Here is a 19894-nt window from a genome sequence, read left to right as displayed (position 1 = left end):
GAGGTGACATGGCCAGACCAACTCTGTAGGAAAATCACTTTAGTAGCTAAATGGAAGATGGATTGGAGTAGAAAGAGCCAGGCAAATCAATTCGAAGTCTATCACAGTAGTGCAGGCAGGAGGTGATATGGGTCTGAACTAATGCAGTAACTGTTTAAGTAAAGAGGACAGTAGAGAGGATATATACAAGAGATGCTATAAAGGTATAAATCACAATATTATGCAATAGATATGTGGAGTGAGAGTAGGGAGTTGAAAATGATACCCATGTTGTAAGCCTGAATGACTAAGAAGATGACAGATTCCAAAACAATAAGGAAGTTGGAAAGAAGAGACAGTTTGTTGGGAAAAATAATGAGTTCTGATTTGGACATACTGAATTTGGCATGTAAACAGGGCATATAGTTTTAGAAACCGAAGATGCAGTTGAAAATATCTGACCAACTAATCATAAAGACTGAGGGAGATTATATAATATCTGCTAATCATCATCATAAAGATGATAAGTGAACTCATGGAAGCAAATAAGATCACCAAATCAGACAGTATAGAGAGAAAAGAGAAAAGGTCCTGAATGAAGCCTTGGGAAACAAATATTTAGCAGAAGTGACATGAATGAAGAATAGCCAAGGAGACAAAGAAAATGTAGGCAAATAGACAAGAAGAGAACATAGAGAAAAGAAAGCATTTTAAATGCTACAGAGAGATCAAAAGGATAAGGACTGAAATAAAGTTTAGTTTTGGGAATTTCTCATAATTGGCATGAGTGAGAATAATATACAAAGGTAGAGGAAAACGTAAGGGAGTTAGCATCAGATGAGTCTCAATATTATCTGACAGACAAAGGAAGGTTGAATACAACAAACACACACACAATTTGGTGTAGAAAAACATCAATTCAATATAGAAATAAATGGTAATAGGAAGGAGAGGGATTAAGAGGGAAAGTAATGCTGGAGAAGGAATAGCTGAAAACAAAAACAAATTACCTGAACCTGAGGGTGATTTGAGAAGGTAGGAGAGAAAGACTAGAAAATGTGAGGTATAGGGGCAGCAAGGTGGCACAGCAGAGAGAGTGCACTGGCCCAGGAATCAGGAGTACCTGAGTTCAAATCCGGCTCCAGATACATAACACTCACTAGCTGTGTGACTCTGGGAAAGTCACGTAACCCCAAATGCCTCACCTATACACACATACACACACACACACACACACACACACACATACATACATATATATATACACACACACATATATATAAAACATCCACGTTCAAGATAAGACCACTTGTCTTTAACCTTAACAATCTAAACTTGCATACCTAAAGTGTTCACATTTCTTCACGTAAAGGAATGGTCAATTCTTTGTTCAGGGCTCCTGGCTACTATGTGATGGCTTTTCCAAAAAAAAAAAAAAAATATATATATATATATATATATATATTACAGTTCTCAAATCCACTCCTCCACTGTGTCATATAGACTCTGAATCCTGAATTAATCCTTCTTTTCCCTCTCACTCTTCATATAGAAACTATTCTGCTATCCAGAGCTCTCAGATCCTATGAACTATGCTTGCCTTTTTGGGAGGTGACTATATCTTTGTACAAAAATTATTTTTCCCATTATGTGTCCATATAAAAATTCCCACTTAATTTCTTATGCCAACCTCTGATATATCGAAACTGTGATGGAGAATGTTGTGATGTGGACAAGATAACGATACTAAACATTATGTAACAGAGTCTTAATACATTTCTGTTGAGTATAACTGGAGAGAAATACGAATAGATTACAAGAGAAACACAATTAGGTGGATTGAGAACTGGTAGAATGATCAGACTCAATAAGTAGATGTAAAGGGTTCACTTTCAGAAAGGTAGGGGAATCTCTAACAGAAAATACCAGGATTTATGCTTGGCCCTGTAATGCTTAATATTTTTCAATATTGGACATCAGGAAAGATGATGGAGTAGGAGGCCACAATACTGCCCAGCTTCTCCTATAGGTAATCCAACTAAGAAGAGAAAGAAACGAGTTGCTGCTGTTTGTCTTTTGTTCTCGAAGAAGACCATGACATCAGGGACATGATGCCATGACATGCAAGTGAATCAGATTTAAGAGAAGGAGGGCTCTATAAAGTCATCAGCCTCACTTTCTCCTCTGGAGCCATATCAGACAAGTGATTAGCTAATCAAAAGAAAAAAAACACAGGGATCATTTTTCCAGACCAAGTTTTTATCTCCATTACACTCACTGGCAAGTGACCAGGCAGGTACTGTGCAACAGAGATAGGCAAGGATCATAGATTCAGTCACTCATCTCAGAGTAACAGCAGCAGATCTGTCCCTTTGACTCCAGAGATGGGAGCAAGGACCCAAACCTCAAGCAAATGCAGTAGCGTTCAGCAGTGTTCTTTATCTGAAATTGAGAGAGTATGGATTCGAGCCTAGCCTCAGACCACATTCACTCCTCTCACTCTGTTCTTACTCTCTTACAACCAACCTTTCAAACTTTACTCCACCAAAACTTCTCTCTTTAGGGTTTTCTATAATCTCTTAGTTGCCAAACAGTGGCCTTTTCAAATTCCTCATTCTTGACCTTTCTCCATACTTTGACACTGTTGATTATCCTCTACTCTTTGATACTCTCTAAGTTTTTAGGACACCATTGTCTCCTGGATCTCTTCCCACCTAACTAACCTAATCTCCTTCTCCATCTCCTTTACTGAAGCCTCAGCCAAACCATAACCTCCATCCATAGATGTCCCTCAGTGTTCTATCCTGGACTTTCTTTTCTTCTCCCTCTATATACAATGTCACTTGGTGATCTTATCAGTTCCTATGAATTTACTTACCATCTCTATGCTAACGATTCTCACACCTACCTATCTTGCCCCAACCTCTCTGCTGATCTCCAATCTCCCATTTCCAAATACCTTTCAAATATCTCAAAATGGATGTCTAATAGACCTCTTAAACTGAATTATTATTATCTTAAACTGAAAAAATTATTACCTTTCCCCCAAAACCCTGCCCTACTCCTCCCTTACCTTTTACTGAAGAGGGCAACATTATCATCCTAGTCCTTTAAGCTCACAACTGAGGAATCATCCTAAACAATTCAATATCTCTCAACTCTCAGTTTGAACATCTCTCAGATATGCTCCCTTCTTTCTTCTGACACTGCCACCACTCTGGTACAGTTTTTCATAAGCTCATGCCAGGACTATTGCAATAGCTTGCGGATGAGTTGGTCTGCCTCAAGTCTCTCTCCCCATTCCAATGCATCCTCCATTCAGCTATTAAAGTGATTTTTCCTAAAGTGTAGGCCTGACGATGTCACTCCTTTACTCAACAAACTCCAGTAGCTATCATCTCCAGTATCAAATACAAAATGTTCTTCATTGCATTCAAAACCCTTCAAAACCTAACACCATCCTACTTTTTTTTTTGGCTAGGCAATGGAGTTAAGGGTTAAGTGACTTGCCCAAGGTCACACAGCTAATAAGTGTTAAGTGTCTGAGGCCAGATTTGAACTCAAGTCCTCCTGACTCTAGGGCTGGTGCTCTATCCACTGCACCACCTAGCTGCCCCTATACCGATCTACTTTTCCAGACTTCTTACATCTTACTGCCTGACATGTAATCTTTGTTCCAGTGACATTGGCCTCTTGGATGTTCCACAAACAAGAAACTCCATCTTCAGCTCCAGTCATATTCTCTGCTTGTCCCTCATGCCTGGAACATTCTCCCTGTTTAACTTCACTTAATGATTTCCCTAGCTTCATTTAATAAAGAACCAATTTACAGATGTTTTCTTTTGTACAAAGAAATCTAGTGCAGCTAAGATTAGAAGGAAACAGTAAGTGGGGAGAAAAATCTTTGCAATAAGTTTCTCTGAAAGAGGTTTCATTTCCAAAGTATATAACGAACTGATTCAAATGACAAAAATAAGAGCTATTCCTGAACTGACAAATGGTCAAAGGATATAGACAGTTCTAAAGGAAAGAAATCCAAGGTGTCAATAGTTACAAGAAAAAATGTTCCAAGCATCAATAATTAGAGAAATACAGATTAAACTGAGATTCCCTATCCCCACAAGCATCAGACTGGCAAAGCTAATTAAAAGAAAATGGTAGACATTGGATGGCTGTAGGAAAAAAAATATATTAATGCAATGTTGGTAGAATTGTGCACTGGTATAAACAACTGAAGAAAGAATGAACAATTCTTTGGAGAAAAAATGGACCATTTGGTAAACAATTTGGAACTCTACCCTAAAAGTGAATATTATGTAAATAACCCTTGAACCACTAATGCACTAAAACCACTACCAGGCCTATATCCAAACAGATAAAAAAAAAAAGAAGTAAAGGACTTGTTAAACAGAAAAATATTTATAGCCGTTCCTTTTATTAGTAACTAAGATCTGGAAACCAAAGGGACTGCCCATCAATTGTGGTATGCCTGTACAAATTATTATATATAAATATAACAAAACACATTTTATTTATATTTGAGTATGTATGTGTATATATGCATGCACACACACACATACACACACACACACACACACACACACACACACACACACCCCTATGTACATATATACACACACATATAAAAGGCAGCAAGGTAGCCCAGTCAACATTAGGCCTAGAGTCAAGAAAACCTAAGTTCAAATCCAGCCTAAGATATTTTTACTAGCTGTGTGACCTTCAGCAAGTTACTTAACCTGTTTTTTTCTTCAGTTTTGTCAACTATGAAATGAGGCTAATAATAGCATCTACTTTCCAGGTTTACTGTGAAGATGAAATGAGATATTTATAAAGCACTTAGCACAGTGACTGGTACACAGTAGGTACTATATGAATTAAGATAGCTAAGAAGACATATAGATATATATGTACACATATGCATAAGAAAAATCAAACAGGATGGCTTATAGAAACTTGAGAACTGTATGAACTGATGCAGATGAAGTAAGCAGGATCAGAAGAATGACTTATACAATATCACTGTAAAAGCAAAGAACTTTGAAAAAAATTACAAATGTTAATAAATGTAATTATCAACCAAAATTTAAGAGAACCAATGACAAAAAGTACTGTCTGCCTCTTGAAAAAAAATGGTTAGTAAAAGGCAGTAGGAGACACATTTTTGGACACGCACAATTTGGAAATTTGTTTTTCTTGACTATATATCTGTTGACAGGGCTTAGTTTTTCTCTTTTTTTTCAAAGGAAGACTAGGGAGGCGAGAAAGAAAATAAATTACTATTAATTGAAGAATAAAGGAACTTTAAAAACCCACTAAAAATGACTTGGTTACAGGTTTATAAAAATAGCAAGCAGATAAGGAAAAGCTGAAAATGACAGATCTGGGGATTGCACTAGACTGTAGTGTCAGCAGTGCAATGTGATAGCCAAAAAATTCTAATGCAATCTTGGGCTACATGAAGAGAGGCATAACTTAAAATGAGTAAGAAGGTATATTTCACCTGGAGTATACTATATAGTTTTAGGGGACAAAGTTTAAGAATGACACTAGCAGGGACAGCTAGGTAGTACAGTGGATAGAGATTCAGCCTTGCAGTCAAGAGGACCTGAGTTCAAATCCAGCTTCAGACACATAACACTCACTAGTTGTGGAACCCTGGAAAAGTCATTTAACCCCAACTACCTTACCAAAAAGCAAAAAAAAAAAAAAAAAAAAAGACACTAGCAGCCTGCAAAGTAGACTGGGAAAGGCCTTGAGTCTTTATCATATAAGGACTGGTTGAAAGAAGTGGATACATTTTGGCTACACAAGAAGAGAAAACTCACAGAGGACAAGATAGCTACCTTAAAATATCTCAAGGGCTATCATATTGAAGACAAATTAGTCCCAGAAGGCAGCATCAGGAACAATAAAAAGAAAACTGCCAAGTAAATTTAGCCTTCCTCTCAAAAACAAAAATCCTAAAGATTGAGGCTGTCCAAAGAATAATGGGCTACACCAAAAGGTGGTGGGTTAATCCCACCTTGGAGGTCTTCAACAAAATGAATGCTGAGGTCCATTGCAACTCTCAAATTATTCTATAATTACTCTCAGTTAATCTTGTCATTTCTATTTTATTGAATGACTAAGAGCTATCCAGCACCAGCACTCTCTTCTATCTTCAGGAAGTAGCTTTAGTTTAAGTAGCTAGAACAGTGGCCTCAGATCTAGGTCAAGCCCTACAACTATCTTATGGACTGACTTTTGTCAAGTCATTTCTCTGGCCATTAGCTTCCTTATCTCCTAAATGACAAGTTAGACCTTCCAGCTCTAAAATCCTATGAGGCTACCTATGAGCAGAACGGCATAGTGGCACAGGAGCCAAGAAAACTTTAGGTTCATGACTTAAGTCCAACACATTTAGCTGTGAGAACTTGGCCAAGTCACTTAACTTCTAAAGTGATAAGAGCAATCCTGTGTGTTGAAAACACACTTACTCAACTGACACAGAAAGTTCAAGACTAGGTGCTTCCTACAAGAATGAAATCTCTAACCAATCTCCTATTTATAATAAATTCCTCCCCTGAGAAAATTTTCATTTTTTCAATGTCTGCTTTTCCTGGCTTAAAAAAAAAAAAGTGGAAGGTCTAAATGTGTGTCTATATATGGATCTTCCATCTTTTTTTTTTACAATATTTTTCCCAATTACATGTAAAAACAATTTTTAACATTCATTTTTAAAATTTTTATATTTCAAGTTCTTTTTCTCCCTCCTTCCCTTCTATCCCTCCTTCTTGAAATGGTAAGCAATTTAGTATAGGTTATACATATGCAATTATGTAAAAGGTATTACCATGTTAGTCATGTAGAAAAAAAAACAGAGCCCTTCCTCCTCCCCAAAAAGAAAACATGGAAGAAAATAAAGTGAAAAATAGTATGCTTCAATCTGCATTCAGACTCCATCACTTCTTTCTCTGAAGGTGACAGCATTTTCCATCATGAGTCCTTTGGAATTGTCTTGGATCACTGTATTGCTGAAAATGGCTAAGTCATTCACAGATGATCATCATATAATATTGCTGTTACTGTGTGCAATATTCTCCTGTTCTGCTCTTTTCACTCAGCATCAGTTCATATAGGTCTTTCCAGATTTTTCTGAAAATAACCTGCTCATCATTTCTTATAGCAGAATTTTATTCCATTACAATCATATACAACAATTTTTTCAGCCATTCCCCAATTGATGGATATGCCCTCAATTTTTAGCCACCAAAAAAAGAGCTATTGTAAGTATATTTTTTTTGTACAAATAGGTCCTTTTCCCTTCATGAAAAAATATTGAGAGAAGATTTTGGGAAGATGGTGGAGTAGGTCAGAAAATTCCAAGCACTAAAGATTTCCCCCCAACAAAAGACATAAAATAGCACTTGACGGCAAGCATAGAGAGGTAAAAATAAACAAGCAAAGGGGTAGAACAGGGGTCCTTCTGGGAACAATCTGAGAATATCTGAAGAAAAATCCAGGAAGGGGTTTGGTCCCAGTGAAGAGTAAACACCTCCAGGCTAGGGACCACTTCGCAAGCCCTGGAGATACTGGGTTGGGAAGTAGCCTCAGCCCCAGCCATAGGAACTTTTACCCTGGGACAGTGACGAGTGTGGGGTATCTGAGCCAGGGAAGATCGAGGGAACCTCTGGTGACAAAGAACACCGGACCAGCTCTGCTGTGGAGAGCAGTGGGGGCGAGAAGGAACCATCCATACACACCCGGTGAGTGCAAAAGCAGCGGGGTGGGATGTTGCTAGCTGTGGGCACTTACAGGAGGGTTGAAGGTCTTGGTTTTAGTTCCAAACCAGAGGAGACAACTGAAGGACAATCTGAGGCCAGACTCCACTACCCAATACTCTAGACTAGAGATGATTACAAAAACTAAACTACAAAGAAAAAAAATACACAGGCAAAGGAGAAAGAATCCAACCACAGAGAGTTACTATGGGAATACAGAATACTGGGGTTCATCTTCAGAGGAGGATCCTGAAGCAAAGAAATAACTCTTCTACCTCGAAGAGTAATGTCAAATGGTCATCTGCCCCCAAAAAAATTCCTAGAACTTTAAAAACACTTTAAAATTCAGATGAGAAAGATTAAGGAAAAACTTAAAAAAAAAAAAATAAGAAGAACAAACAATCCAAGAAAAACAAGAAAATTATGAAAAGAAAATGAGATCCGGAATCTTAAGGAAGAAAATGACTCCTTGAAAATCAGAACTGGGCAAGGGAAAGTCAGAAAAATTATAAGACATCAAGAAATAATAATAATACAAAATGTAAAGAATGAAAAAATTGAAGAGAAAATGAAACATCTCATAAGAAAAACAACTGATCTGAAGAACAGATCAAAAAGAGAAAACATAAGAATAATCAAACTACCTGAAGCTATGATCACAAAAAGAATCTTGATACAATAATACAATAAATAATTAAAGAAAATTGTCCTGAAGCATCAGAGCAAGAGGGGACAGCAGAAATAGAAAAAAATCCACTGATCACCACCTGAAAGACATCATACAAGGAAAACCTACAGGAATTATAGTCAAATTCTAAAACCTCCAGTTCAAGGATAAAATATTATTAGCCACAAGAAAAAATATTTAAATATGGCAGTGCCACAATCAGAATGACACAAGACCTACAGCTGTAACACTAAAAGACCACAGGTCTTGGAACAGTATCGAAGAGCAAAAGAACTAAGGTTCTGGCTGAAAATACCATACCCAGCAAAGCTAAGCATAATCCTGAATGAAAAAAAAAATAGATATTTAATGAACTGTGAGGACTTTGTTAAAAAAAAAACCCTGAAATTCATATATAAGATTTGACATACAAGGGTCAAGAGAAATATAAAGTACATATCACAGACTAATTACAAGGGACTCAATAAAGACAGATTATTTATCTTTTATGTATGTAAAATGTAAAACATATATCTAAGATTATTATTAGCAACTGTGTAGTTCTTAAAAAACATTGGGGTAGACCTGAGTATGACATAACTTTAAAAAGTAAAAACTGTTTAGGAACAGCTAAAAAAAGTAATTATTTTATACAAATGAGGTACAAGGGGAATAACCAACACTAAAGCATTAGATGGTTCTGGAAACCTACTTTCAATTGGGAATGGGTTCAAGAAGGAACAATACATATATATATACATATATATATGTATATGTATATGTATGTATTTATATATGTATATGTATGAGTATAAAAGTCTTCTAAATTCAGAAAGAAATACAATGCTAAGAGGATAGGAAGAGGCAAGAAGATAAGGGAGGGTGAGGGAATAGGTTAAAGGGGGTTATAGAAGGATGTTTAGATTAATGGGAAGGGGAGGATAAGAGACATGCACAAACATAAAAACAAAGATCAGAAGTAGAATTTGTTAGGTAAAGTATATATTTATATATGTGTGTATATATGTATATATGTATGTATGTATATATCTATATATAAATATATCCACACATATTTGTAGGTTTGGGGGAGGGGGACAACAAAGCAAAAAGTGTGCAGCAGAGAACAAAAGAAAATTTTACAAGGAAGCAACGAATAGACAGTTCTCAACACAACATGTATTTATTATATATAGGCTTTCTTGAAATGGAAATTTATAGCTGTACTTTGTACCATCTCTTACACTGTCCTATGCACATGACTTGATTTTTTTCCTGTTCTTATTTTGTATTTAAGTTTAAATATTTACTTGTATGTTTGTTTTTCTTTTCTTATTGTGTATTTGAGTTTTAGCAATAAAAAAGAAAAAAATTAAAAAATCTTTGGGAAACAGAATTAGTAGTTGCCCAACAAAGGGTATGTGTACCATTTTACAGCCCTTTGGATATAGTTCCAAATTGCTCTCCAGAATGCCTGGATCAGTTCACAACTTGCAGCAGTGCATTAGTGTCCCCGTTTTGCCACACCACTTCCAACATCTACCATTTTCCTTTTTTGTCATATTAACCAATCTAGTAGACGTGAGGTGGTACCTCACAGTTTTGATCTGCATTTCTGTACTACTGATTTATAGTGATTTAGTGATATAGTGATTTATATATAAACATAGATTTATATATAAACATAGATTTATATAATAGTGGTTTGGAGCTTGTGTGTGTGTGTGTGTGTGTGTGTGTGTGCGCGCGCGCGCGCGCACGCGTGCTTTTTGGCTAGGCAATGGGGTTAAGTGACTTGCCCAGGGTCACACAGCTAGTAAGTGTCAAGTGTCTGAGGCTAGATTTGAACTCAGGTCCTCCTGACTCCAAGGCTGGAGCTCTACCCACTGTGCCACCTAGCTGCCCCCTGCAGCATTTTTTATATGACTACAGATGCTTTTGATTTCTTTGTCTGAAAACTGCCTGTTCATATTCTTTGACCATTTATCTGTTGGGGAATGACTTGTATTCTTTTAAATTTGCCTTAGTTCTCTATATATTTGAGAAATAAAGCCTTTATCAGAGAAGCTTTCTATAAAAATTTTTCCCCAGATTTTTGCTTTTCATCTAAGCATTGATTTTGCATTGGTTTTGTTTGGGCTAAAACTTTTTTAACTTAATATAATCAAAATTATCCATTTTACATCTCATAATCTCTCTATCTCATCTTTGGTCATAAATTCTTCCCTTATTCATAGATCTGAACTATTTCATGCTCCCCTAACTTGTTTATGGTAGTACCCTTTATGTCTAAATGATGTATCCATTTTGATCTTCTCTTGGTAGGCAGTATAAGATGCTGGTCTGTACCTAGCTTCTGCCATACTGTTTTCCAGTTTTCCCAGCAATTATCAAATAGTGAGTTCTTGTTCCAAAAGCTTGGGTTTTTGGGTTTATCAAATACTAGATTGCTATAGACATTCAACTACTGTGTAATGTGTACCACTTAATCTATTCTACTGATCTATTATTCTATTTCTTAGCCAGTACCAGATAGTTTTCATGATTACCATTTTGTAATATAGCTTCAAATCTGGCATGGCTAAGCCACCTTTTCTTTTCTTTTTTCACATTTCTTTTATTAACTCCCTTGATATTCCTGAGCTTTTGTTCTTCAAGATGAATGTTCGTATTATTTTTTGTAACTCCACAAAATAATTTTTTGGCAGTCTGACTGGTATGGTACTAAATAAGTGAACTGATTTAGGCAGAACTGTCATTTTTACTATATTGGCTCAGCCTACCCATGAGCAATTAATATTTTTCCAACTGTTTAGATTTGACTTTCTTTGTGTGAAAAGTGTTTTGTAATTATGTGGGTCTGTCTTAGAAGGTAGACTCTCAAGTATTTTATATAGCCTACAGTTATTTTAAATGAAATTTCTCTTCCTATCTCTTCCCACAGGACTTTGTTTGCAATAAAAATGCTGATAATTTATGTGAGTTTATTTTATATCCTGCAACTTTGCTAAAGTTGTCATTATTTCAACATTTTAGTTAATATTCTAGGATTCTCCAACCATAGCATCATATTGTATGCAAGGGGATAGTTTGTTTCCTCATCGCCTATTCTAATTCCTCAATTGCCTTTTTTTCTCTTATTGCTATAAATTACACTTCTAGTACAATACAGAATAAGAGTGTTGATAACATGCATTCTTGCTTCACCCTCGAATCTTACCAGGGAGGCTTCTAGCTTATCCTCATTACAGATAACATTTGCTGATGGCTTTTTATCATTTACTACCTTTTTTTTTTTACCATTTCCTACTTTAAAACTACATTTTATCACTTACTGCTTTTTAAAGAAAGCTCCATCTAATCTTATGTTCTCTAGTGTTTTTAATAGAAATGGGTACTGTATTTTATCAAAACCTTTTTCTATATCTATGAGATAATCATATCATTTCTTTCTCTCTCTTTTTTTTAAGGCAATTAAGGTTAAGTGACTTGTTCAGGGTCACACAGCTAGTAAGTGATAAGAGTTTAGTCTGAGGCCGGATGTGAACTCAGGTACTCCTGACTTCAGGGCCAGTGCTCTATCCACTTCGCCACCTAGGTGCCCCCAATCATATAATTTCTATTGGTTTTGTTATTGATATGATCAATTATACTGACAGTTTTCCTAACACTGAACCAGTCCTGCATTCCTGGTATAAATCCCATCTGGTTAAAGTATGTGAATCTTATAATACATTACTGTAATCTCTTTGCTAGTATTTTATTTAAAATTTTTGCATTGATATTCATTAGGGAAATAGGTCTATAGTTTTCTTTCTCTGTTTTCACTCTTCCTGCTTGAGGTATTAGCACCATTGCAGGTAGTATTTGGTAGGACTCCTTCTTCGCCTATTTTTCCAAATAGTTTATACAGTATTGGAATTAATTGTTCTTTAAATGTTTGGTAGAATTCACTTGTGAATGCATCTGGCCTTGGGGATATTTTCTTATGGAGCTCACTGATGGCTTATTCAATTTCTTTTTCTGTTAATCGGGGCAATTTATATTTTTGTAAATATTCATCCATTTTCCTTAGATTGTCAGATTTAGCTCCTAACAATTGTTTTAATTTCCTTTTCACTGGTGGTGAATTTATTATCCTTTTCATTTTTGATACTGGTAATTTGGTTTTCTCATTTTTTTTAAATTAAATTAACCAATAGTTTATCTACCTTATATTTTTTTTCATAAAATCAGTCCTAGTTTTATTTATTAATTCAATGATTTTCCTACTTTCAATTTTATTAATCTCCCCTTTGATTTTCAGGATGTCCAATTTGGTTTTTAACTGGGGATTTTTAATTTGTTCATTCTCTAGTTTGTTTTTTAGTTGCCTGCCCAATTCATTAATCTTCTCTTTCTCTATTTAGAGACATAAAACTTCCCCTAAGTACTGTTTTGGCTGTGTCCCATGGATAGGGAAAAAATTTCACTTATCCTTTTTGTCAACTCTTTTTCCTTTCTATTTTTCTCCATTTCATCTCTTAACTTCCTAAACAAATGGTCAATATCTGAATCTTCTATTTCTTTAACACATATTCCTTGTTTGGCTTTTGTCCCCGGGCTCAACTAAAACTACCCTCTAAAAGTCCAACGATGTCCTATAATCTATAAACCCAAACAACTTTTTCCCAGTTTTCATCTTCTCTGACCTCTTTTTTGCAGAATTTAAGCTGACTACCCTTTATTTTTAAAATGTCTCTGCTTCTTTAGATTCTATGCTTTCTTCCTTTGTTGCCTCCTCTTCTACTCCACTGATATTTCCTACAATTGAGATCTCAGCCCTTTCTGTTTTCTTTGCTTTCAATCTACATTCTCTTGACAAAGATCTCGAACAAGGTTTGAATTTATATCTATAACTAAATGACTCCATAAAGCATACATCCAGTTATGACCAAAATTCTAATAATGTGTCTCCAACTGCCACTCTGACATTTCCCCTCTGTCACTTTTCAAATTCATGTTCCAAATGGTATTCACTTTCTCCTCAAATCTGATTCCTTTATCCTCTCTCTTGTTATTTCCCTATCTTTGTCAAAGGAAGCCCCACTGTTCTGACTGACCAGTGTCAAGATCATGGAATCATCTTTGACAATTAATTTGTCTCTCAAAATTATTTTAAATCCAGGAAATTCTTCCTTAGAAATATCTTTAATAATAACTGTAAACCAAAATAATCACATGAAAGAATAACCCAAATCATTAATAGTAAGGGAAATGCAAATCAGTGCAACACTAAGGTTTCGCAGCACAACACTAAGGTTTCGCCCCACAACCTGCAAACTGGCAAAAATGTTAACAGTCAATGTTAGGTATATCGATTGGTACATTGTGGGTGGAGTTGTAAATCAGTAAAGCCATTCTGAAAAGCAATTTGGAATTATGCAAATAAAGTGACTAAAATGCCCATACCTTTTCTCATAGGCATAGGAATAATTCCAGCACCCTTAGTTCATGTTTGATATTAGGAGGAAATGAGGCAGTTAAACATTTAACAAAGGAGAAGGTTTACTTTGCCCCAACAGAGCAAGAATACAGTGAGGATAAAGTGGCTCTTAGCTTCTCTAGATATGGCCCTCCTTATTTACATCTGGAAACACAACTCAAGAGGACTCAGGTTCCCACCAAGTCTGAAAGGCCCCAACTATATTCTGCTGGGACCATTTATAGCCCCAGCCTTAAAAGCTGATTCCAGAAAGCTGAAACTAATCAGCTTTCAGCTGTATCAGAGATGTCAGGGAAGCTGCATGAGGAAAATGCTGGTCCTATCATAGGACAGCCTTTGACCCAGAAAATAAACTACTAGGCTTATACCTCAAGGAGGTCATTGATCTTGATATGAAAGTTTCTGTATATACCAAAGTATTTGTAGCAAAACTTTTTGTGGTAGCAAAGAAGTGCGGATGGTGGGAGTAGATGTCCAGTGATTGGAGAACGGCTAAAAAACTGGTAGTATATTAATTTAAGGGAATATTTCTGTGCAATAAGAAATGAAAAAGATGAATGCAGAGAACCATGAAAAGATTTACATGATCTGATACAGACTGAGCTAAGCAAAACAAAAACAATATATACAATGTAAATAAAAAGTACAATAACAAAACAATCAGAAATAAATGTTGTGAAGTTACAAAGAACAAACCATGGCCCCAAAGAAAAGAAATGAGATGACACCCCCATCCCACTCTTTTGTAGAGGTGAGAGATCCCCAGTTGGGGCACATTATATTTGTTTCCAGAATTTTTTGATGTATGAATTAATTTTCGAGAATTTTTTCTTCTTTCTCTTTTTCCTTTATAAAATAGTTAGTTCTATGGGATAACAAGGACAGGGGTGGCCAGCATGAGATGGGATACTGGGAGAAATTCTAGCAATTCGAAATATAAAATATATCAATAAAAATTTATTTTATAAAAGAAATATATTTCATATAAATACTCTGCTTTTCAATTCCATTGCTACCAATATAGGCTAGGGCTAGGCCTTGATTAATTTTTACACCAAAATTATTTCAATAGCCTCATAACTGATTTCTCTTTGTCCCTTCCAATTCTTCCTGAACTCTATTACCTGATAAGTCCTTCTAAAAGACCACTTCCATTATGTTAAAATACTTGAATACTATTTTAGCACCACCTGCATAAGACCTCAGCCTGACATTCGAAGCCTTCATCATCTTAAAGTGCTGCCTAAAATTGAGAAGTTTAACCCTAGGAATGAGAGATGAATGGGGAATTAAGTAAAGCATTAAGGCACTGCTTAGCAGAAATTGTATTATTAAATACATATTTTACTTGAGACATATTTCAATAATTCTAATGAAGGACAATAGCGTCCAGCTATATATCTTTTAGTGTTCAGAAACAGAGATACAGGAAGTTTAATGAAAGAAGATTCAAAAAAGTTACCATACCTGTCTTCCAACATTCTCCTGGAAAGCAGCCTAGAGAACAAGGAGAACAAACACAGCAAAATGAGTCAGGTTTGCTTTTTGCTAAACATCAGACAATAAACTCAAAACAAACATGAAGCACTTTAAATGACCCATGGCTTCATTTTTTGAAATAAAGTCCTCATTGTTAGATGCACAGAGCCTCAAGGGTTGTTTGTCATTCCTGTTTTTATGACCTGCATGACAACAACTTAAGAATGCACGTTTATTAAGAACTGGCCTATCCAGAACAATGTCCTTTGATTGCTAAAACCCGAGTTCACACCAGTTGGAGAAAGCTAATCCAAGGCTACAGAATTAAAACAGTGCTCTTCCTTTATTTATCAGTTCAGTGAAAAGCATATGTGTGTAGTATCTCTCAATTAAAAAAGTTAAGAAATTTTACTTCAAGAGAAGGGCTTGGTACATTTTGTAATTAGCTATGAGTAATATGAAAACATTTCCTATCAATTTAAGCTAAAATATCACTCTTTATTATAATAATTGATTTCTGAATGTCAGTTATTTTGGGAACAATAAAATCAATATAGCTCCACCTTTAATCCGTTCCACCTTTAATCAATCAGGGAATGAGTGTAGAAACAAATATGCTAAAGATCTTTTTTGAAAATATAAACTGACTTCATGTAAAAAAAGAAACAAACTGCTTAAACTTTTATTACTTGTTCAGGGTAAATTTTTTACCAAGAGCCAAACTTTTAGCCAAATTAGGCAAGCATATCTGGTCAGGCTGGTGGTTACATAACCTGGTTGAAAATTGTAGTATGGACAAGGAATAAGTAATTAGAGAACATTTCCTGTTTACTTCTAAGTTCTCTCCTTCTGTGACTGTAGGTCTCTGTCCTTTTCTCTGTTTCTGTCTTTTTCTCTTCTCTTTCCTTGTTTTCCCTTCTCGTCTGTCTCTTCTCTCTCAAACAATCAAGTTTAGCTATGTCCAAAAGGCATTCATTTCAGATTTTAAGTACAGGACAGAAGGCAAAGTTATCAATAACCAATTAAGCATTTATTAATTGCCTATGAGAAAGACAATGAGGAAACAAAGATAAAAATGAAACATTAAACTTTCAAGGAGTTTGCCTTCTACTGGAAAAAACATGCCTATGTTAAAATATATACAAAATAAAAACCAATAAAAATAAGGTTATGTAAAAAGGAGTACAGTTAGGGGACCAGAAAACACTTCATGTAAAAGATAACGACAGCCCCTTATCACCACTCTTCTTCAATATTATAGTAGAAATGCTAGCAATAGCGATGAGAAGAAAAAAAAAATGAAAGAATCAGAATAAGCAATAAGGAAATGAAGCTATAGTTGAAAAAATGAATAATTTAGTAGTATATAAACCCACATAAAAGATGAGCATTTCTATATATTACCAACAAAGCCCCGCAAGAAGAGATATTAAGAGATATTTCATTTAAAATAACTGCAGACAATATAAGATACCTGGGACTTTATCTGCCAACACCAACCCAGGAATGATATGAACACGATCATGAAACACTTTTTACACAGTCAGATTTAAATAACTGGAGAAATAACTGTTTATGTCTGGGCTGAACCAATATAATAAAAACAACAATTCTACCTAAATCAATTTACTTAGTCAGTGCCATATGAATCAAACTACCAAAAAATTATTTTATAGAGCTAGAAAAAATAATAACAAAATTCATCTGGAAGAACAAAAGGTCAAGAATACCAAAGGAATTAATGGAAAATATGTAAAGGAAGGAGATCTAGCAATATCAGATCTTGGTTGGTTGTTGTCCTTCATTCTTAAAGAGAACCAAAATGACATCACTATGCTGGAATCAAAGTACAGTGAGTCCAACTGGGGTTGATCAGATCAATACAAGCTCAGAAGGCTCTACCACACATCAGGAACAAATAGTCTACATGAACATTTGGAGGGGAAATGTCTTTAAATTTGTGCATCTCATGTTTCTTTTGACTTACTGCAGTTCTACTTCTCTCATAGAACACAGCACTTTCTTTGATGTGGGCATGCAATACTGGACTGTCCTGTGCCAGTGTCTCCCACGTCTCATAACTGACACCAATCTTCTTCAGAGAGACTTTGTATCATTGTATTGCTTCTTTCTGACCTCCGTGTGAGTTCTTGCCTTTTGTGAGTTTTCCATAAAATAGTCTTTTAGGCAAATGCACATTTGGCACTCAAATAATGTGGCCAGACCATCAGATCTGGGTTCTATGCAGCAGAGTTTGAATGCTTAGCAGTTAAGCTTGAGAAAGGACGTCAGTGTCCAGTACCTTCTCTTGCCAGGTGATCTTCAGAATCTTCCTAAGACAATTCAAATGGAAGTGATTCAGTTTCCTGGCATAGTGCTTGTAGATTGTCCAGATTTCACAGACAGACAACAATGAGGTCAGCACCATCGCTTTGTAGACCTACAGTTTAGTAGGTCGTCTACTATCTCCTCTCTCCCACATTTTCTTTAAGATCCTACCAAATACTGAACTAGCTCTGACAATACATGTGTTTAACTTCATTAGCTATGTGTACATTCCTGGAAAGTATACTGCTAAGGTAAGTGAACTTATCTACAGCATTCAATATTTCTACTGCCATAACCATGGCTCCACACATGGATACTGCAGGGCTGGCTGATGGAGCACGGGTATTTTCTTGGTATTGTTAGGCCAAATTAGTATAAGCAAAAGCAACAGAGAACCAATCCATACTTTGCTGTATCTCAGCCTCAGAAGCTACACTGAGTGCAAAATCATCTGTGATCAAAACATCATGCACCAATTCTCCCTCCACTTTAGTCTTGGCTTGCAGCCTTTTCAAGTTGAAGAATTTACGATCAGTGCAGTAGCTGACCATGATGCCATTTTCGTCCTCATTGAAAATGTCTGACATCACTGCAAACCAGGACTTTGAGGTAGGCAAAAATGGTAAAATTATATGGGTGATGTCTTTTTCTTCATATATAAATTAAATGTAGCAGAGTTGTGTGAAGTCATCAGCCTCAGTCTCTCTTCCAGAGTCATCAAAGTCCAGTGGCAAGACCACAGTCAAGATTGGCAATGGCCCAGGATGCAGTGGATGACCTTGGCCTTTTTAAACTAAAGTCCTTTCCAGATTTCATTTTGTCTGAGCCAAAGTCCATTCAATGATTAGGGGCTAAGTACAAATAGAGATAAAAGATGGCCCAGTTTACCATCACAAAAGAATCAATCAGGAAGGGGAAAGACCCTCAGAGTTTCTAGAAGGAACAGAAAACAACTGCTATTTGCACATACACTAAACCATCAAATTCCAAACAAGGAACAACAAAGGCTTGGGCTGGGGCCTATTATTGGCCATTCAATGAAAGCCAGTGTGATTTGGGTTTAAAGGCAAAGTCAGGTAGCTCTGAATTTGAATTTTTAAATATTTGAATCACAATTAACTTTTTTAAAGTCTGTTTTTCTAGAGCTATACATATGTGAATATATATATTCATATATATATATATATATGAAATCATCAATAAATAAAAACTGTGTAGTACAAAGAATAAATTATCCCAGTAAAGCAGGAGAGCTTAGTAAATCAAAGAAAACACTTTGTAAAGAATATGAAAAATTAAGGCACAACTAGAAATCCCCAAAAAGGAGAAAATATCTGTATGTAAAGACCACCTAGTTTCTCTATATGTACTCCAGGAAAACCTTAATTGTAGAATGTCTGTAACAACTATAAGGGACCTAAGGTTGGCCAATCAATGATGAATGCAGAGTCCTTAAGACTAGTTAAGTCCTGGTTCCAGGTAACTTGAGATGCTTAACACCCTGAGAAAACTTTACCTGAAGGCTAAAGGCCTAGGATGTGATAACTCAAATTAATTTCTTAATTACAAACTCCCACTTAGTCATAACCTCTCCATCACAGGGATTTTGAACTCCTGGCAATCATGACTCAAACTCCATTCTCCATCCCCTACAATCCAACCTTCCCACAATGTCCCACTCTAAAGTTACCTGTTCCCTGACACTAAGTTCTCTAAAACATTTGTTCCATAGAGAACAAACTTAATCTCACCTTGAATTGTAAGCTTTCCAATTACAAAAAACATTATCACTATCCTTCTAGTCACCTAGTTCTCATCCTCAAGACTTCATTTTCACTCACCCCAATACACCCCATATGCTGACAAGTCCTGTAGAGTTTACCTTCATAACATCTCCCTGTACCACCTCTTTCTCTCTCCTGATACCGTTAGCACTTTCTGACTGTCTCCTTGCCTAATTTTCTCCCTACACTAGTCCATCCTCCACTCAGCTACCAAACTGATCTTCCTAAAGTGAAGGTCTTACCATGTGACCCACTCAATTCCCTACCATCTATAGAATCAAATATAAAATTGATTCTCAATGAAAGCCCTTAATAACCTGCCCCTCCCCCTAACCTTTCCAGCCTTCTTAAACCTTACTCAGTACCAGCCTTCTTAAATTTTAACTCTGCA

General features: G+C 35.9%; 1 protein-coding gene across 4 annotated transcripts in view; it reads right to left on the bottom strand.

Moving 5' to 3' along the window:
• TBCD (tubulin folding cofactor D) overlaps positions 1–19894 on the bottom strand; it is a 502517-nt gene that overhangs the window by 251745 nt on the left and 230878 nt on the right. For all 4 annotated transcript variants that reach the window (XM_078155768.1, XM_078155769.1, XM_020987528.2 and 1 more), the window contains exon 17: positions 15380–15409. In XM_078155768.1, the coding sequence (XP_078011894.1) occupies positions 15380–15409 (30 nt within the window). The remainder of the gene's footprint in view (positions 1–15379; positions 15410–19894) is intronic.

This window comes from Phascolarctos cinereus, unplaced genomic scaffold, assembly GCF_003287225.1.
Source record: "Phascolarctos cinereus isolate Bilbo 61053 unplaced genomic scaffold, phaCin_HiC Scaffold_5;HRSCAF=322, whole genome shotgun sequence".
Taxonomy (NCBI): Eukaryota; Metazoa; Chordata; class Mammalia; order Diprotodontia; family Phascolarctidae; genus Phascolarctos; species Phascolarctos cinereus.
The sequence above is the reverse complement of the archived record's forward strand: the minus strand, read 5'-3'. Positions and strand labels throughout refer to the sequence as shown.